Raw genomic sequence first — 20,221 nt, 5'->3', positions numbered from 1 at the left:
ACAAGGGCAACATGTTAAGTCGGTCGATTGGAGAGATTAAATTATTGAGCAAATAAAGTTTGGGTTTAACATATTTTATTGTACCAAACATTTTCAACCAGATAAATATGTCAAGTGTGTTTATAAATTGGGCTGTTTGAATAGTAAATAATTCAATGGACTATCATTGGGCTTGAGGCCATGATGGCCTTAAACGAGTTATGGGCGAAAAAACATGTTCTTTTTGCGATGGAAGTTATTGTTCTTCTATAAAAACTCTACTATATAAGATTATGTTACTCATTTTTAAATTTATATGACCGGTTAATTTCATTCAAATAACATGCTATTCTCATTTTGTCATTTTAGAATGTCCACAAAAAATAGTCTAGTTTTTAAAAATGTAAAGTTTCTCTTATGTTTTCCACATTTTCTCCATTCTATCATACTTGATCATTTTTTTTTTCATATCTCTCTTACTTTACCAAATTCTCATTAAAAAACCGTTGAATGACACTTACATTATTATGTTGATGTTAACAATATCTTTTATAGTAGTTTCAAATAAATATTAGCGTGAATATCACATTAAAAAATATAAATGTTAATGCATTACGCTTCTCTTATCTAATGAACTAATATCGAGAGTGTCGAAATACAATACGATGTGATACAATGCCATAGGATGTTGATACGATAAATGTATGCATTTTTGTATACTAAAACATATTGAATTCGGTTTATATTGTAGTGTTTGATATATAACCGTAAAAATATGATATGTATTGATTTTTGTTATACTACAAAATTAACATTATACTGATAATACACTATATTGGTTTCGGTTTTCAAGATAAAATAATAAATATAATTTAGGATTGCGTTGTGAGATTATTTTAGTCATAGCGGGTTAGCTATGACTAATTATCCTAATATATATCTAGAATTGAATTGTGAGATTGAATCTCATGAACCAAACACATTGCATATTTAATCCCAGATACAATTACAAACTGAACACCCCTACGTATTTTGAATTTATATTTACTCTATCATTCGGAAAATTTTAGTAATATATCGATATTCCGTGTACTACTGTATACTTTTTTATAGATAATACAATATGCCCATTTTGATAAATTATATCGTAGCCACCCATTGTGTCAAAAGATGCCAAAATGCAAATATAGAATTTGCAAATCACTTTAGATTAAGATTTTGTTTCAATACAAATCACCCATAGTAGTGCTCCTAATAAAATTTCAGTCCATTATTTTCCACTAATTTCTGTTACTCCCAAGATAAAAAAATATCCCTACTATAAAAGCTTCTTTATTTTATTCCTGTCTCCTCTCTCCTCTCTCACTCAAGGGTTTTTGCTGCTCCCCTCTTTTCGGCTTCGAAATGGCGGACGATTTGCTCTACCCGGCCGCCGCTGCCGATTCCAACAAGCGCAAGTACGAGGATTCACTGTCGCCGGTTGCGCGCAGGTCGACCGGATTCTCGTCGGCGCCGGACGCGGCGGCGCCTCCCCAGCTGAGCGAAATCGAGCTGGCGACGCTGAAGGCGCAGGAGATCGCCGCGAGATTCCTGAACAACGCTGATCCGACGAAGAGAGCCAGAGTTGAGAATGTGGGGAACGGTGGCAGAGGATTCGATTCCAGCGATTATAGTATGCCTCTTCTCTTTTTTTCTTATCTTTTAGGAGCGAACCTAATTATTCTGTTTAATTCGTCGCTGAGCTAAAACTTCTTCATTATTTATGCATCTCGTGTTTTGTGTTGTAATTGCTCTGCTTGTGGCTGTGATTATGTCCTTAAATTCCAAATATTGACTGCTGTATTGGCAACAAGGTTAAAGAATTCGTGATTCTTGATCAGTTCTTATGAGTTTAGGGTTTGTTATTAGCCTCCTACTTGTCTCAAATCTTGGAAGGTCATATTAAGACTTACTGGTTAGGATGAAGCATCTTAAACCTGTTTTAACTTCTCTTTGGATGCAGGTAGTCAGAAGCCTTCAGGTTATGGTCTTAGTGGTCCACCACAAGGCTCCTCCTCAGGTTATCCTGGTCCAAGCAAGAGGATTGATATTCCAAATGGGAGGGTGGGTGTGATAATCGGCAAAGGAGGGGAGACTATCAAATACCTCCAGCAACAGTCGGGAGCTAAGATTCAGGTCACTAGGGACATGGATGCAGACCCTAATTCCCCTACAAGAGGGGTTGATCTCATGGGTACTCCTGATCAGATAGCCAGAGCAGAGCAGCTTATCCAAGATGTACTTTCCGAGGTATGTTGGTTGAATTACTTCATTACTTACAGAATCTTGGATACTTAAGAATGCTCTTTTGAGTGTACTTCCACAGCTTTGTGCAACCTAGTTTCTAGTCGCCCTTCTATTAGAGTATTAGTAATAGTTTCTTTAGAAGTTGGCAGAAATACCTCCCATATTTTTTTATCAGTTTTAACATATTTTTGACTAAGTAAATGCTACATGCAGGCTGAGGCTGGTGGAGCTGGATCAACTTCTCGGCGTGTGGGTGGTCAATCATTTGGAGCTGAGCAGTTTGTGATGAAGATCCCCAACAACAAGGTAATAGGTGTATTGTATTTATGGGATATCTAGCTATCTATGTACCAGTTTGCATGTAGTTGATCCCAAATTTCAGGTGGGACTTGTTATCGGTAAAGGAGGTGAAACCATTAAAAGCATGCAAACAAGGACCGGGGCTCGCATTCAGGTTGGTCTGCCCATTCCCAGTTCCATTGCTCACCAGTCACCAATATCCTGTTTCCTAGATCGGGCAAGGTTGCATGTTGATCTAAGATGTAGCAGTGTCATCATAAAAGATTATTTCCTAAACGTTGCAGGTCATACCTCTGCATTTACCACCTGGTGATACGTCACAGGAGAGGACTGTCCAAATTGATGGAACTAGTGAGCAGATCGAGGCTGCTAAACTATTAGTAGATGAAGTCATCAGTGAGGTTTGTCCAATGATTGCACTGTCCTGTTTCTTCTTTTTACACTTGTGTTCATTGCTAGGATTGCCTGCAAAGGAAGTACAAGTACTTGAATCTATTTGTTCACAACACTAAAATATTGCTGTTACAAATGGCCCTGTCTGAGCAATGTAGATCGTGCAGCATGTTAACTAGTAGGAGTAACATTTAGCACTTTTTATTTATAAAATTAAAAGATTTGTCTTAGTTTGAATAAGGTACTTTTTTTTTAATCACTGTTATGTTTATTGATTTTTTAAAGTATTTTTTTCCTATTTATATGGTTTGAATTTAATGTCGGTTGACTTGATAAGTTGTTAATTATATCTCTGTGCTTCATCTTGTCTCTTTTGCAAAGCTCTGTTTTAGCTCATTTCAATGGGACTTTGTTTTAGCTCATTGGATCAGCTGTTGTATTTGTTCAATTTTTTCTTTCCATAACTAAAATAAAGTAAAGTCAATCATGCTTATATCTATCTCGTTAATATTCCTAGAGCAACAGAGCATGGAACAATCTCTATTTATTTCTCTGGAAAATCTTGTCACTTTGCCTTTAATAGTACTGGACTGCTGAAATATTGTCAATACTGGTCATTTCCCTGCTAAATTGTCTAGATTGCAAATCCTTCTTTCTGCCTACCCTATTGTGCATTGTGAATAAAAAAACTTGCAGATTTCATCTGCTACTACTGTCAAAATGATCCCTGGATGGAGGATCATACCATTTGCTACTCTTAATCCGTACCATGAGACAGCAAATTATTGATCTTCTGTTTGCAAACATACTCTTTAGTCACTTCACCCCATGATTATATTAACCTGTATGTATTGGCAATATATATTTTAGCAAAGCAAACTGTTTTGGACAGTGCAGGTCTTTAGTGAGCCCATTATTAAAGGTAAACAAGTAGTATACTTATTCTTATAGCATCAAGTATACTCTTAATTAATAATTATATACCCAGAATATATCTCCATTGCTCACTTGTTCTAGTCATGCTGAGTCCATCAATTGATCTTTTGTTAATGTCTGTTAAAAGAAGCAGTATAAGAACGGGAATGTCTGTTATCCTAGTGAAATTGCTTGTTACTACATTACTATTCAATTCCAGGTGTCTTATACATCTTCAGGAATCTAGATCATGTAATTCGTTATTGAATGTAATACCAAAGTTTGGTGTCTTGGAGTAGACAGATGATTATTCTTGGAATTTAGAGTCTTTGCATGTGTTGTCTATTGGAGACCTATTGGCTTGTTTTGTTGGTTTAGTTTGTGTAGTATTTGCAATTTTCTTTTGTACTTTTTCGCCTTGAATAAGGAGAGGATGGGCTTCTGCGGGAGTAGTCCAATAATACGACCAACCATAACGGTATGTAGGCAAAATCTTTTGTCTTCATGCAACTGTATTATGTATATTGTGCTTAGAATATGTGGCTTCATGCAAATATTATGTTGGTATATCTTTTATTGTTTTTTCTGCTTATATTTGGTTTGAATTTGTATGTGAGGTCAACACTGAATTAATGTGACGCCTGAAAAGTATGTGACAAGTGTTCTTGGTTCATTTGTGCTTAAAATAATCGTGCAGAATCGTAATAGAAATTCATCAATGTCTGGAGGATATGCTCAACAAGGATACCAAGCTCGACCTCCTTCTAACTGGGGGCAGCCCGGCGCGCCAATGCAACAACCTGGTTATGGCTACCCTCAAGCTGGTGCATACCCTGGTCAACCACCACAATACAGCATGAATCAGCCTCCCTATTCCGGTTATCCTCAACAATCCACCTCTAGCGGATACCCAACCAGCTGGGACCCGTCGACTGCTTCCCAAACTCAGCAAGCCCCCCAGGGTGCCGGGTATGATTACTATAACCAGCAGCAACCTCCACAGCAACAGCCTGCCCAAGGGGGTCCCGCTGCTCCCACTGATGCTTCAGGATATGGCTACGGGGCCTATGGCCAGGCTCAAGCCTACAGTCAAGGACACTACGGCCAGTATGGCTATGGTAGTTATCCAACAGGTGCAGCTGCAGCTGGTTACGGCCAGCCTCAGCAGAATCCCGCTGCAGGATACGAGAACCAGCAGCAAGGATATAACTCTAAAAGTAGCAATACCTCTAACCCGACACCTGGTGCATCTTATGGAGCACAGGATGAAGCCAATCAAGCGCCTGCATCTGGGCAGTCATACAATGCCGGAGGTCAACCTGCTGCTAATCCCAACTATCCACCTCAAGCTTCCAACCAGCCAGGTTATGGAGGTGGTTACGGATCCCAGACAACCCCCCCGAGCTATGCACCTCCCCAGGCGCAAAAACCACCGGGTAGCCAGGCAACCTATGCGCAACCACAACAGTCACCTAGCTCTCAAGGCGCTGGCTATGCACAGTCTGGGTATTCTCAGTCGCAGCCTGCTGCAGCACATGCTGGCTATGCTCAGACGGCGGCTTATCCTACATCCCAGGCAGGGTATGGGGCTCCACCCTACGCAGCAGCAGCGGCTACCCAACCTGGCTATGGGCAACAGCAGGCTGCAGCCTACAACAGCGCTTACGGTGGCGCTGCTGGATATTCCCAGCCTCCAGCTTACCCTTCTGCTGATGGCTCAGCCGGTGGTGATGCACGTGGAGCGTATGATTCTACTACTCCCCCACCTCAATCTGCCCCGCCCACCGGGTCTGCCAAAGCATCACCGCCAGCTTGATGGGTCAAGTGACTAGTACTTGGGTATATTGCTGTTGCCTCTTTTAGTGTCTCTTGTCTATTCTACATTCGTTAAGTTTGGTTTTTGATAACCGGAGATTCTGAATTTTGTCAATCTTCACCATGGTATTTGTTTTACAATTCTGTTTTCATAACAAACTGATATTATTTGATAAAGAAAGGGGTGTGTTTTATTTATTTTTGTGAATTTTGATTTAGAGCTGGCACTGCGTGTATATACTGATTCTATATTGGATGCGCCCGCTTAAGAGCTCGAATATTGACGATCAATTATCCACTATTTTAAATTTATTCCTACTGTTATTACCATAACTACTTTACCGATATAGAATAAGATTATATTCAGCAAAACACCAACAAAATAAGATAAAATCCGAATCCCATACTTCTATTATTTAGGCAAACATTCTTTTTATCCATTTACCCAAATCTAAAGATGTTACAAAATTTGAACACTAGTCTCGAAATTTAACTCATTTATCTGTATCATAATATGCTCCCAACTCTCAAAAGATGAAAAGAATTTTTCCTAAAAAAAGACACCGACCACATGAAGCCTACAATTTCCTTCCCAAGTATAACTAGTAGTACTAGTTTAATTTCTATTCTCATCTCAAAACCTTCACATGTAGAAATTTGAGAGAGCTCGCCTTTCATTTTTCGAAATCTAGTTCTTAAATGCGGATTTAACTTTTGGTGACAGAAGCAAAAAGAACGCCAATATAGAGCCAAACAGTAGCTTGACAACATACGCCAACAGCCCATCATCTGCTTCCTCGACAGCAGCCGAGGGTGATATTGCCATAGCTGAAGGCAGGGCTTCAATCACTGCGTCCGCCATGTCATTGATGAACGATGAAGTACAGTTTAAAGCTGGGACACGGCCCCAATGGATGATTCCTGATTCCAGAGCCAGTTCTTTGTACTCCATGTCGATCTCTTCAAGAGTTTCTATATGTTCACTTACGAAACTGCAAGATGAGAAACACAGCATTTAAAACACAAGACTTTAACCCCACAATAAACCCGTTCAATTTTGGGTTACAGATTAGATCGACCGTGTAAATTGTTTGAAGAGCTATAGATCACACAAGCTCGAATTGTTCAGTCCATCATATTACATGGTCAAACAGCTACTCCATATTAGTTCTATCTATTGAAACTCTATTACTCTCTATTCTCTAAAACCTACCCATTGAAGCTGCCACCCAAAGCAAACACCTCCTAAAGTGAACTAAAATGTCCAATCCCCATAATTTAGTCTAAGTTTCTACGGATATGTTAATTCACAGTTGAAATCCAACCAAAATGAATTATTGAGTATTAACAAATGTTTTCATTTACAATGAATCTTGAAGAAATTGGAAGAAGCAACAATGGTCATACTCTTGTAGAGAGAGAGATTTGAGTCCTTAAACATACCTCACAGGAACAGCCAGTAAGGATTTGATGCCCTGTTTGCCAAGCTCAACAAGAACTTCATCGGTATAGGGTTTCAACCATTGCACAGGTCCAACACGGCTCTGTTACATACAACAAAGTACTTTAAAACTAGTGCAGTGCAAGTAAACGAAGAATGCACCAGCCATAGTCACTGAATATTAAAAGCTTAGCAATGCAACCAACCTGATAAGCCAGTGTATGAGCATTGGGAACTCCTCTAGCTTTGAGTTCTTGCATTATCAAGAAAATACAGTCTTCCATCTGGTCTCTATAAGGATCACCAGCATTCTCAACGTAACTAACAGGAACTCCATGGGCACTAAAAAATATCATAGCCTACACAATCAAGAAAGGCATAAACACTACGTTCATAGTAACAACGACAAATAGACAAAAACTGCACACTTCGAATTAGCCTTTAAAGAAAAAGGCCTAAAATAAAAGCTACCTCATCTGGTTTGGGGAACGTCTGTAATTCCTTTTCAATCAAGTCAGCCATAGATTTGATGTAGCCTTCTCGTTGATACCACGACTGTATGATAGCAACAGGTACTCCAGATAGATATTCATCATTCCTGATATGAACCCAATTCAGTTAGGAAATTGATGCCATCATGGAGTATCATGTGATGAGTTGATAGAGAAATGAATCAATTGGGAACTCACCTAAACATGTCACGTAGGACACGGATGCTTGACCCTGTTGTTGAAATGGAATATTGAGGGTATAGTGGCAATACCACAAGCCTCGTGATTCTGTCTCTCTTAATCTGTTGGAGCAATGAACAAGTGATCAGATGATAATCAATGCAAGAAAATAGTTTTTTTATGATTTTCAGCCTTTAACAAAGAACATGTACCAAAGTTCTTCAGAAAGCTAATAACAGCTAGAGGTTTCATAGCTAGCAAATTTGATTACACTGACTAAACATACAAATTTTATGGCTGAAAAGAAATGGTAGCTTGCAAAACCAACAACATAATTTGAGAATTAGTAAAAAAGAAAACCACAATCATCGCATTTTAATGAATTACCTGATGAACTGCTTCCTCTGTAAAAGGGTGCCAATATCGCATTGCCACATACACGTTAGCAGGAACATCCTTACCTTGCAGAGCCAACTTGATCGCATTAGCCTGCAAAAAATGAAGGAAACATCGTTGTGAACCCGAATCAACCATGCCACGATTGAATCATGGAAATGCAAGGGGAGAAACCAAAAATTCTTATTAAACCACAATACCTGCTCATCAGTGATTCTACGCAGAGGCGAACCACCTCCAATGGCAGCATACCCTTCCTTGCTCTTGGGAGCTCTCAACGTTGAAATCAGTTGTGCCAAGGGACGTTGAAGGAACCCGAACAACCTTGGAAGACGAATAATGTCCTGCAAGATAGCATAAAAAATTATATCAACCATCAAATTATTCAAACCAAATAATCAAAAAAGCTTAAATTGTCATATAACATACTGGATCAGCAAACAAATTGAACAAGAAAGGCTGAACATCATGTAGAGTATCTGGCCCTCCAAGATTAAGAAGAATCACTCCTATCCTTTCCTCTGCTGTCTTGGAATGTGACTCAATTATTTCAGTCGGGTACATGGACACTCCAGCAGAGCAGAGTGTTCTTCCAACTACGCCATCCTGCACCTGAGGGCTCATGGATAACCCTCTAGCAACGCGACTTCTCTGACCGTTAGGACTAGAAATTGCGTATGTGTTAGGGCGAGCTGCTGTTAATTTAGCCTCCGAACGCAACCTACAATTTGCATAGAGTGATCAAACTAATTTGACAGTACAAGCACCATTTCCATTGTATGACCACATTAAACATTGTATTGTATACAATGAGAGGAGCATTTTTGCACTCTTTCCAAATTTGATGAGCATTTTTCTCTCTCTCTAAATCATTCCTCTCTCAATACATTGACACTGCAAGGTTCTTCTCTTTATCTAACTCTCTTTCTCGCACACACAATATAACAAATTCGATCAAATTCAACACCTGATCTAGTTTTGAAATCAAAAATAAAAACCTACCGAAATAACAGAGTCAATCAAAATCAACAAACAATAACGTAATCGGACGTATGAACACAAACAAACGATTAATTTATTACGCTAACTATTCTTCTCTCACTCTCACTCGCACAGACGCATAAAAAAAAAAAAAAAAAACAGATTCGAAAAATTTAACAAGAGTCAATCGAAATCAGTAAAAAATAACGTAATCAGCCATTCAAATACAAACAAACGATTAATATAATGCTTACGGTGTAGAATTCTTGTTGATATTCATCTGAGGCATAATCCTCAAGGTAGTTGCCGCCTCCATCTTGTTGCGTTTCGAATATTCTTTTCTGAAATTAAAATATTACTATAAAATATGAATATAACGGAGCTGTCGATGACGATCCAGCGATCGAAACTTCTATTTCTTGAAGCAAAAAGAGAGAGAAATGAGATTTTTGTGAATATTGTAATGGGATTGGAAGAATAAATAGAATTGAATATTAGGAAAAGTTTGGTCAAAAAATTGCAGACGTGTTCTACACTTCAGCTGCAGACTTCAGCAATGGAGGCGCGTCTATTTTTCAACTCCTCCTTTTTATTTGATACACCAAACACTCACCTAAGTCAAATAATTAAGTTAATTTATCATAAATTTTTTATACAGCTGCATAACCAATGGTCCTTTTCATAATTTTATATCAACCTACTCAATTATATGGCCCTATGTATTTAAATTGGAGATTGATTTGATATATAAGAGCTTAAAGTCTCAAAAAATGAGACTTGCCATATGGAAAGCTTGTGGACGGTTTCATAGTTTATTACTATAATCCAATCAATTTATCTTCTGTATACGTGATGAGTAAGATATTATTACTATTGAAATATATTCATGAATTTTGTTAAAACTAAAAGCTTTAGCATTTACTATTATTTAAAAGAATATTCGAGTAGTGTGATGTTCTTTTGGGTATTTTTGTGTAATTAAAATTAAATAGCATGGGGTGAAGATCCAATAGTACCAAACTCACAAGAATTAAAAGAGATTAGTATGTTATTGAACTGAATGAAAATTATTTTTAAAACGATGCAAATTAGCAGGGAATAATCACCGAAGCTTCTAGAACTCGTGGTGGGTGCCAAACGCAAATAATCCTAACTAATGTCCTTCACATCAAATAATTACATAGTTACGCCCTAGGGTTCGATTATATATCCCAGCCAATCGCAGATCAATTCAAGCTCAGCTCACTCTACTCCAATGGCGGCCGAATCCCCAATCTCTCTTCCTTGATGTTTCAACATTTATCGATTCAATTCATTTCAATTCGTTTATCGCAGACGATTTCTGATTTCAAAAAAATTTATCGATTCAATTCATTTCAATCGTCGGAAATCAGATTTCTGTTTTCTGTTTGTTTCTCTGATGGAATATGGCGATTGGCTCCATTTCGAGTCAGCAGCAGGTGTCTATTTCCTATGACAATCCGTCTGCCGCTTGGAGCCTAAATCAATTCACCCGGTTTGAAGATCCACGAAATCCTAATTTTTTCACTTGTTTCGTGACACAATAAACCGGCTCCATTTTCTGAATTTTTTATAAATTATTGATCGAAATTGGATTGATGAAAGGCATTCCAGTCAGACACGGGTTGTTTGTATTGAATTTCAACGACAAACCACCTTTTGCAAAGTGCCGAAATTCAGCTACCTATTCACGATTGGAGAGGAGTTTTTTATTCACATTCTCTTCAAATTTGCGGTAGCTAAATTTAATCATATCTAGATTTTATTTTATTTAGCTGTGATGAGAAATTTAATCATATCTAGATTTTATTTTATTTAGCTGTGATGAGATGCTAACAAGTAAGAAGATACAACTTTGTGTTGTAACTTCGATGAAATCCATTTGTTACGCTTGGCTTCTGAGCATATTTATACCTATCCACACTTAGGAGTTAAATAAAGTGAGTTTTTGAGAAAATCACACGAGTTTTTAAAGAAAATTACATACTGTTATATTGGGATTTATGTAATCAGACTGAATCTTATAATATCTCCGATTTTGAAAACATACATTGGCACGTCGAATCTTTAACCACAAAAACCTACTAGCAATCTGAATTACCACAAAAACCTACTAGCAATCTGAATTCTGATAACAGAGCGTATGATAAGTTATAGTTGCAATTATTAGCGTTACTACTCAGCCTAACAAATTGAGCTTATTTGTCCCATAATTCAATTCGTTTGATGTGATACCGTTCCCATCCAAAAAACAAACGAAATACAAATTTCCAATTTGAATCATGAACCACGTACTCCACCAAGTACCCAAAATTCAGTTCTAACATCGAATGTCCCAGTACGATGCTCAACAACCAATTGAAAAATTACATAAACTACCGAGTTGTGATCGAATTTTCAACGAAAAAGGAAACAAGAGAATGCTGGAAATGTCATGCAGTCAACTGTAATTAGCACCATTCTTTCTTTTCGGAAGATATTGATTGGGGTTTAAGAATTGAAGGATTAAACAGAAATAGGAGAGGGTGTGTCAATTGGGAAATCAAGGAGAGAGATTTACTGACTGCAATATCATTGCCTTATTGATTTTGGTTAGCAAAACTGACTGCAATATCATTGCCTTATTGCAGCCGATAGCCCAACTGGCAACTACTACCATGTGCCTTATGACTTTGAGGTGATTACGGCATTACAAGATCAATTAGTCTGTCTCAACCGCTTAGAAACAATTTTCTCTGTCGAGCCAGCATCATCCTCTCTATTAATGCTGGCGCCTATGCCATCAACCAAGAAGGCCGGACCGCTGAAGAACCTATTTTGCGACAAGCCTAAAGAGAGGTCTGATTCAATTCATTGCATCAACTTGCAAGTGATGAATACTCGGCCAACCCACAGGAGCGCGCAGACACAAAACCATGCCACCTTGTCGACATTTTTAAACACATAATTTAGATACAAAATAATATTTTTTTTGTTTAATTAATTTTGCTATTCAATTTTTTTTATAGTATATAAAAAAATCAAAACTTATCCATCTTTTACACTGCCTAGAAATTTATGAATTACTTCCACACTAATTAAAATGTAAAAAAAACAAAGGAATTAAGCTAACCTAACCATAGTTAGTTTAAAATTAGAAATCAATTAGGAGCTCTTATAATTTATTGGTAGTATTATATAATTTCATGTTGAATAAATTAGGAGCTCTTAAGTTTTACTCCTAGATATGATGCGATGAGACAAATAAAATATCAATTATTTTAATTACTAGTACTCCCTTTGTCCATGAAAATTAATCATATTTTGGCATTTCGGGATTATCACAAAAAATAGTCTCATTTTAAAAATGAAAATTTTCTTTCATATTTTATACACTTTTTCTCCTTCCTGTTGTTACTTTGCTCCTCTCTTTTTTACTTTTTCACTCACTCTCTTCTACTTTATCTACTTGTTCTTCTTTCTTTCTTACTTTATCAATATCTCAGAAAATCCTGCTTCGTTCACAAATGAGACTATTTTTTACGAACGGAGGGAGTATTATTTATTATCTTGTTATTATATACCCCCTCTGTTCCTTGTTAATAAAACTGAGTCATTTTTTCATTTAGAAAATTTAAGATAATTGAGTTATTTCTATATTTAATACTAATATAATGTGAATAGGATGAATATAATGAAAAATAAGAATAACCAATAACCAACAGTGTTAATAATTTTTTACATAATGTACTAATATAAAGTACTAATTAAACTTTTTTATAAAATAATCTATGCAAATTTATTTTTTTTTTGTAATAATTTAAAACGTTGGTGAAATATTACGTATATATTGTATGATTAACCATGAAAAGGCATGAGGAAAGTTAAATGATGTAAACAAAATACAAACGGCAAAATTAACGAAATTTGGATTCCGTGAAACCCTTAACGCCGTTAATTATCTTACATGCGACACAGAAACGACGTCACACGTCCGAAATAATAAGCCATCTACACCGTCGATTTATTTTCAACGGCCACAGATTGAAACTGAGAAACAGGGAGGTATAAAATGGTGGTTTCAGTTTGATGAAGAAATAAACAGAGTAATTTCGTAATATCTTTTTCATTCATCAATTAAAGAGGCGTAGACGAACAAGCTGGAAGTGCCTCTCTCTCTCTCTCTCTAAATTATATGTCGTGAGCATCTGGTGAGTGGAAATGTGGTGGATTGGATAATACGAAAGGATCTAAACTTCTCGTTTCGTAGTTGTATGAACAAAACATTCTCAGTTTTTCAAGTTCAAGTTTGAATCGTGATTGTTGAATTACAGGTGCATTTTTGTAGCTATTGAAGGAGAAGGCGTCGAAGCTCGAATTTGTTCAGAGGATTGTGGAATTGTTTGTATACTCCGATTGGATTTCTGATGCGAATTTTTGACTCGAGAGGTTCTATTAGATTGTATTCTCCATTTCTGTTGTTTTTTCATCGGTTTGTTTCGGAATTAATCTGGATTTTTTGCTCGACAGGTGCTGGAGATATTAGATATATGATTAGCTTCCTGCTTCATAAGATCTGAATTGGAAGCTGCGGCTTGTCCTTGTTTCACCGTCAATAGTCATGCGAACGTTCGGAGACTCTTCTGGCGTGATTACTGTGAATTGACGTTTTTCCGCAGCAGGTATGGTTCTGTGTTGGCCGCTTTTGAGACGATGATACGAATGTTTGGCTTAGAAATCCAGATTTCGAAAGGTAATTTGATAATTCGTTTTTGAAAAGATAAGCATTGAATTTCCATTTTCATCAGCTTCTGTTCTCTCAATTGCAGATTCGGATGATTTTGTTAGCTGATATATGAAATCGGTATTATCTGCTGAAGAACAGAGTGCAGTGAACAGAATTGAAGTTCGCCGGTAACGCAAATACTGCTTCAAAAAATTTTATGCTCTCATTTCAGTTTCGATCCTTCACCACAGTTTTCTCCTTAAAAGTTTCTGGTCAAATACCACCGTTTCTCTACGTTATTCCTCCTCCTTCCCCTGCCTGAATCAGAGAACAATTCACCAAATCCTTTCTGGAATCCATTTGTCTACATCTGTAGATCGTTTCAGATTCTCTCAGCTAATTAGCTCAGGATACAAACTGCTAAGCCAGAGCCTCGAGTTACCACATTCACAAATTTGTTCTCTCCTGAAAAAAATCTCATCACGAATAATGATGAAATCGAGCCCACTCCTTTCGTTCAATTATGTCAATTGTTTGGTGGTTTCTCTTTCTCAAAATTATAGCAGAATTTAGATCACGATCCATTCCTTCTATCTCCGTCGTTTTTTTAATCACATCGCTTTGTTTGTGTGAAGGTGCAGCGAGATGGAGAGGAAGAATTCGCAAGCGACCAATAGAGATGGTTTGCTGTACAGATCACTATCCAAGTCAGCCGCTACGACGTCGCCGGACTTCGTGCTGCAGTGGGGGAATCGGAAAAGGTTACGCTGTATGAAGGTCCACGCTAAGGGCGCTACAACTAACGACCCGGTCGGTTCGGATCCGTCTCAGCGAGCAGCGGCCCGCGTGGACCGGCGGGTCGTTAGATCTGAGCTTCTCACCAATAACAATAACAACACTAGCAAAAATCCGATCCCGAATCCGCCTACCATCACCAATGGCTATCTGAACCTCCGCCACCGCTCCGCCTCGCCTTCTAATCGAATTCTCAGGTAACGTTTTTTTATACTTCATTTTTTTTAAAAGAATAATTGAATTGTTCCTCAATTGCTATTTGGGCGTCACGTGCCTACTCACGTGGGATTTTTGCTTTATTAGTTCTCTTCTTTTTAAACTTTGATGTAGATTTGAATTAAAAGAGTAGCTCAAGCTTTGATGTGAATTTGAATTAAAGGAGTAGCTCATGCTTTGACTTGCTCGATCTAATGATCAATGCTTTTTGCTCTTTTATGCACCGATGAAGATTAGAGTTAGTAGTATATTCCTATTTTATTTCCTGTGGATTAACATTTATTAAACTGCATATGTTTCTTTAGATGAAGATGATAAAAGGGACATGTTTAGAAAAGTATTAGGAATTGTTATAACACAAAATTGGCCTCTTCCTTTGGTCTACCGTTTCTTGGTGGTTGCTTCATCATAGAATTCTATGATTTCTATTATGATTATTTGCTAAATAATTAACATAAAATAATTTAATTCTGCTGAAAGGAGCTCCACAATCCCCATCACCGTTGAAGCTTGAATAAGCCTCCCCTTTGATATGTGGGCCTTCTATTGTCTTGCTTTTCCATGATGAATATTTGCTTTTCATTGTTAAATCCATATTTTAAGATTAAGACACGTAATCCTGCTTTGTTTGAGCGTCGTTATTGCGATTATGAGTCATATAAATTCCAATCAATGGCCCATATCCCCCCTCAAAACAACCTTTACTCACTTTCTATATTTCATTTACTAGGAGTACCTTTTTTCATTTTTCGGTCCAAATCTATCATCTAAAATAGCAGCACATGTTTCGCCAACACGCAGAGAGTCACCTCTTAATATCTTGACCACTTTTTTCTAAAATATAAAAGCTGTCCCAAAACCATAACCACACACATCCTCTCTCAACAACTCTCCTTTTTCTACGCATCACCAATCGCTCAAGGGTATTCAAGTAATTTAATCCCCACCCTGTTCTTTTTTTCTTTTTTTTACTGAGTAACTTTTTATTTTTGCTGGCAAATTTTCTTGATGCTATGTGATGATCTTTTTTTAATTTTTATAAAATATTTGAAAATGGAGTTTGATTCATCTATGCTATCCTTTGCTAGAAATTCAGAGAGAGAAATTGGTATGAGAGGGAATAGCAATGGAGTGAGGGGGTTGGCCTCCCCAGATACAGGTGAAAGAAAAGCCACATCTACTAGCAATAATGCTCATAATAACAAGACCAATAATAGCAATCACAATCATGAAAACCACCATCACCAGGGCGGCGGCGGAGGTGGTTCTGGGTCATCGGAGAACGCCCATGATGCCAAAAAGGGCGACGGCGACGCGGCGGCACAACCGCCCGTGGTGTGGCCCAAGTTTGTGATCGCCTTGACCAACAAGGAGAAGGAGGAGGATTTCATGGCGATTAAAGGGTCCAAGCTCCCTCAACGCCCCAAGAAGCGAGCTAAGTTGATTCAACGCACACTCAATGTGAGTTTTTCCTTCCTTTTTCTCCCTCACTTTTTATTTATTTATTACATTATTATTGATAGTTTAATCTCGAATTTGGTAGATAATCAGGTAATTAATTAATTCGGAATTTGGTAGATTAGCAGGTGTGATTAATTAGATATTGCAATGAGTGAATGATATGAAATTATGTCTTGATTTTGATTTCTGCAGTTGGATTTTTGTTCTGATTGAGTCAAAGTAGGAGGAATGAAGATGCTAGCAAGTGAAATTAAATGAGAATGAATGGGGGAAGGATTGGATTTAGGATACGAATATCATGCTAAACTATTAAAGGCGGAAGATATAATATGTACAAAAATCATGTGTGGCCACAAAATTTATGACTTTATATTTAAGATTCAACGCTCTGGTTTCAATAATGGAATGAAAATGAAAAATAATACAGTTTCAATTATTGTCATGCCTACCTTTTAATCTTATAAATATTGTCTCAATAATTAATATTAGGAAAATTATAGGATTAGTCTTGGAGTCTAAATTAATATTTCGAATGATATCATGCAAATTTGAAGTTGAGTAATCAAACACAGCTAGTTGTAGCTGATATTATAAATGATATTGGTATTTAAGAATAATATCAATGTATAAAAACAATTTAGTAAGTATTATAATGGTATTTAGGTTTGAGAGTAATATTGGTGTATAAAACAAACATTATATTGGTATTTAGACGTATCCCTTTTAATAGAAGGTTGGTAATTGCTAGGTAGTGATAGCCATGTGGGGGCTGTGACATTCATCAACGTGGCTTGCACGTGTCGCACCGATATAGATAAAACGACAGCCTCTTCTCCCATAATTTAATTTTGTTTATTTGAATAATTTGACAAAACTTCACAATCGAGAAAGTGAGGCCCAAAAAGTTGAGAAAATAAAAAAGCATGTTCTATTTTTTATTATCACCATTTAACTTGTGCTTACATTATATTGAGTTGTAAGTAATTCTTTTCGAGTTTCTTTAAGATAATTTGAGTTGTAGTAGTATTTTTTTTAACGAAAAACTTTATTTATTTTTACTTTTTTATTTTATTTTTCTTCTAACCTTTGATTTATAAATTCCTTATATTTCATACTCTAAAAGAAACTAGTTTAAGTCTTTAGGACATATGCCATATAGAGTAAAAATATTGCATGATATCAGTGGTAGGCACATTGTATTTATACTGTAATTGGAATTTTGTTACTTTAGTACTCTTATGTATTTGTAATAATGTAATTAATTAGTTCTAATACTCCTAGTTTGTTAGCTAATTATTACAGTAGTATATTAAAGTGAACTGTAAAATAATGAATGAAGCATAATGATAATGAAAAACGAAAAGTAAATTTTTCTATTAATAAGAAAAATGTGTTTTGAAAGGAACCTGCCCTATCCCAATCCCATTCCTAATTATGTTTGTCTAGTGCGATGTGTCTTATGTGCTTCACGTGAAGAAAAAACAGACTCTATGGTTGATATTACAGCTAATTGAAATTAACATTTTAGTATGATTTTACCTCTCGATGCCATTTTTATTATTCTATGAGATATTAATAAATTAACCCAATTTTCTTGCGTTTTGAAGCTTGTGAGTCCGGGTACTTGGCTTTGCGATTTGACCCTCGAACGTTACGAGGTCCGTGAGAAGAAGGTTTCCAAGAAGGTATTTTGTCGTAATATACTTTTAAATATTTAAATAAATTAATATGTAATTTGTTAATTATTTAGCTTTGAATTTGGTGTGAATTAGTTTATTTTTATTTTTCAGAGACCAAGAGGGTTGAGAGCTATGGGAAACATGATCGAATCAGACTCCGAGTAGAAGGAATGTTAGGGTTTGAGAACTGAGAAGTGTATTTAAATTAATTTAAATTGAAGAAAAAAAAAACTAAAAATTAACGGGAGATGAGAAATGAGATTGTGAAATTAATTCTAAGCATCGTATTCAAGTTGCCAACTCAAAATTGCTTCAAGCCTAAAACAAATATTGCACCATAATTATTTATAAAAATTGCTCTATAACTCAATTTAATCTAAGTTCTAATTAAATTTTATGCAAAACATCTCAACAAAGATAAAACAAATTGTATTGTTGCTTGGCTATTGCAAGAATTTTGTTCAGTGAAAATTTCTCAACCCCCAAAATTGTGGAATAGTCTTCGTTGATATTTTTCATTTCTTCAATTTGATGTTCGAACTTCATTAGTTTCAATAAACACTGATGTTCCCTACTATTAGCTTTTATCCTAATCAAGCAAAGAAAGACTTCTAAGTTGATTACATACATGATAGATACATTGCACACAAGATTAAAGCTGTCATTAATGCGGCTGATGATATTATATTAAATTCATAAGGTATGACGGAGCACAAACTTTTGCTGTGATTAATAGCTTGATTTATTAGGAAAAAGAAACAAAATAATACTAGTAGTACAATACAAAATTACTCCTACTAAAGAAGGATAGAGAAAATTATTAGGATGAAATTATGGGTTTTAAAGGACTGACATTTAACACGTTAAAGTCGGGAGTAGTTTGAAAGGGTTTAATAGTTGAGTTTATTGAGTTGCTTTAGCTTTACTTTTAGGTCAGATACAGTGTTACTACAACCAAAAGTTAAATAAAACAGCACACACTTTCATAGTTTCATCTCTTTACCTTTTTTGGTCTCAATGGAACCATTTTAACGTACCAACTTTCCTCGATTTTCATTTAAAATTTTACATTTTGTAGGAGTATATCATTATTGGAGTAGTATGTGCAAGAAAGTTGGCTTTGATTAAACTTAACCACAAACTAGTTTTCACAATTGAAAAGCACATGAAATAATTAAGATGTTGACATACACATTCGAAGAATCCGATGCAATTGGCAAATCACGATCAAGACAAAAAGCAATTACAAATAATCGCGACATATTTTGTCATATAATTCGATATAAACCTTACAATTAAAACGAAGAGTTTCTATTTACAAAAAAAATGGCTTATTTTAGTTTACGGTGATTCTGAATTATATTTACTCAATTCAATTGTGATTTCAACTTAAATTAAATGAAATGTAAACCACAATTCACTCAGTTTATGGGATTCTGAAATATATTTACTCAATTCAATTGTAATTTCAACTTAAATTAAATAAAATGTAAACTCAATTCACTCAGAAAACAGTAGTAGGAGTATTAAAATAATCAAATACTGCCATAATATAAATAGCAAATAAGTACATACAAAGAAGTAAATAAATAATGTATATCGAGCACAAATCGCCTAGAAATCAAACTCCATAACAAATCGCATCAGATCTGCACAATCCACTCATCAAATCCCTAAATCACCTAAATACGCATCCATAAAAACCTCAGATCCTGAGCGCAGATCCGAACACCAGCGACGCAGCCGCGAGAGCGCAGCCTACGGCGAGCGACGGCGCCGCCACTCCGGCGGAGGAAGCAGGAGCGGGCGCCGGCGCCTCCTGCGCAACCGCGGTTCCGACGAGAGCCAAAATCGCCGCCACGACCATGAAAGCTCCGCTCTTAGACACCGCCATTGCGCTGCTGAAATGTGATTGGAACGTTTAACGGTGTGCTTGAGAGAGAGGGAGAGGAGTGAAACGGCTGGAGCTGAGGAGAGAAGATGTGAGTGTGACAGTTATATATAGGCGGAAGGGAGAGGGATTCGGGCAGCAGCTAGGTTGTACGGGCAGCTGCCCGAGCTGTACAGACTGGCCAGTGGAGGAGAGACAGCTCGGCTGATACGACGACGTATTGGCGTTTGGTTGGCAGAAGTGGCCGTTTACCTAAAATTATTTTACTAATTATAG

General features: G+C 36.6%; 3 protein-coding genes and 1 non-coding gene across 11 annotated transcripts; 3 read left to right on the top strand and 1 right to left on the bottom strand.

Moving 5' to 3' along the window:
• The first annotated feature begins 1,327 nt into the window (after positions 1-1,327).
• LOC125188042 (far upstream element-binding protein 2-like) lies at positions 1,328-5,886 on the top strand. 2 transcript variants are annotated; one of them, XM_048084778.1, is made up of 7 exons: positions 1,328-1,651; positions 1,982-2,268; positions 2,479-2,571; positions 2,648-2,719; positions 2,850-2,966; positions 4,301-4,351; positions 4,571-5,886. In XM_048084778.1, exons 1-7 carry the CDS (start codon positions 1,384-1,386, stop codon positions 5,687-5,689), a joined length of 2,007 nt encoding a protein of 668 aa, XP_047940735.1. In that variant the 5' UTR covers positions 1,328-1,383; the 3' UTR covers positions 5,690-5,886. The 2 variants fall into 2 exon arrangements, with proteins under 2 accessions (XP_047940735.1, XP_047940736.1); XM_048084779.1 differs by lacking the exon at positions 4,301-4,351 and having other exon boundaries at positions 1,329-1,651.
• Positions 5,887-6,071: 185 nt separating this feature from the next.
• LOC125188043 (ferrochelatase-2, chloroplastic-like) lies at positions 6,072-9,651 on the bottom strand. Its single transcript, XM_048084780.1, has 9 exons — positions 9,432-9,651; positions 8,626-8,917; positions 8,397-8,540; positions 8,188-8,289; positions 7,819-7,922; positions 7,601-7,727; positions 7,336-7,488; positions 7,132-7,232; positions 6,072-6,680 (listed from the first exon to the last, which is right to left on the bottom strand). Exons 1-9 carry the CDS (start codon positions 9,491-9,493, stop codon positions 6,377-6,379), a joined length of 1,389 nt encoding a protein of 462 aa, XP_047940737.1. The 5' UTR covers positions 9,494-9,651; the 3' UTR covers positions 6,072-6,376.
• Positions 9,652-11,013: 1,362 nt separating this feature from the next.
• LOC125191511 lies at positions 11,014-11,105 on the top strand. Its single transcript, XR_007171184.1, has one exon. It is a non-coding gene; the product is annotated as a small nucleolar RNA R24 (small nucleolar RNA).
• Positions 11,106-13,276: 2,171 nt separating this feature from the next.
• Positions 13,277-18,333, top strand: LOC125190254 (myb-like protein D). 7 transcript variants are annotated; one of them, XM_048087507.1, is made up of 8 exons: positions 13,277-13,388; positions 13,512-13,626; positions 13,708-13,859; positions 14,007-14,091; positions 14,545-14,895; positions 16,003-16,375; positions 17,983-18,060; positions 18,166-18,333. In XM_048087507.1, the coding sequence occupies exons 4-8, from the start codon at positions 14,033-14,035 to the stop codon at positions 18,217-18,219; spliced, it is 915 nt and encodes a 304-aa protein (XP_047943464.1). In that variant the 5' UTR covers positions 13,277-13,388; positions 13,512-13,626; positions 13,708-13,859; positions 14,007-14,032; the 3' UTR covers positions 18,220-18,333. The 7 variants fall into 7 exon arrangements, with proteins under 7 accessions (XP_047943464.1, XP_047943460.1, XP_047943462.1 ...); XM_048087503.1 differs by having other exon boundaries at positions 14,539-14,895; XM_048087505.1 differs by having other exon boundaries at positions 13,708-13,930.
• Positions 18,334-20,221: the final 1,888 nt, after the last annotated feature.

The sequence above is a fragment of the Salvia hispanica genome, chromosome 5 (assembly GCF_023119035.1).
Source record: "Salvia hispanica cultivar TCC Black 2014 chromosome 5, UniMelb_Shisp_WGS_1.0, whole genome shotgun sequence".
NCBI lineage: Eukaryota > Viridiplantae > Streptophyta > Magnoliopsida > Lamiales > Lamiaceae > Salvia > Salvia hispanica.
The sequence above is the reverse complement of the archived record's forward strand: the minus strand, read 5'-3'. Positions and strand labels throughout refer to the sequence as shown.

Coding starts and splice junctions, on each gene's coding strand:
- LOC125188043 (XM_048084780.1), bottom strand. CDS start 9,493: ATGGAGGCGGCAACTACCTTGAGGATTATGCCTCAGATGAATATCAAC. Junction 7,923..8,187: donor CAGAGGAAGCAGTTCATCAG/GTAATTCATTAA, acceptor TTGCTCCAACAG/ATTAAGAGAGACAGAATCAC. Junction 7,489..7,600: donor CGTTCCCCAAACCAGATGAG/GTAGCTTTTATT, acceptor TTGATTGTGTAG/GCTATGATATTTTTTAGTGC.
- LOC125188042 (XM_048084778.1), top strand. CDS start 1,384: ATGGCGGACGATTTGCTCTACCCGGCCGCCGCTGCCGATTCCAACAAG. Junction 2,572..2,647: donor TGAAGATCCCCAACAACAAG/GTAATAGGTGTA, acceptor CCCAAATTTCAG/GTGGGACTTGTTATCGGTAA. Junction 4,352..4,570: donor TAATACGACCAACCATAACG/GTATGTAGGCAA, acceptor ATAATCGTGCAG/AATCGTAATAGAAATTCATC.
- LOC125190254 (XM_048087503.1), top strand. CDS start 14,033: ATGAAATCGGTATTATCTGCTGAAGAACAGAGTGCAGTGAACAGAATT. Junction 14,092..14,538: donor AACAGAATTGAAGTTCGCCG/GTAACGCAAATA, acceptor GTTTGTGTGAAG/GTGCAGCGAGATGGAGAGGA. Junction 14,896..16,002: donor CCTTCTAATCGAATTCTCAG/GTAACGTTTTTT, acceptor ATCCTTTGCTAG/AAATTCAGAGAGAGAAATTG.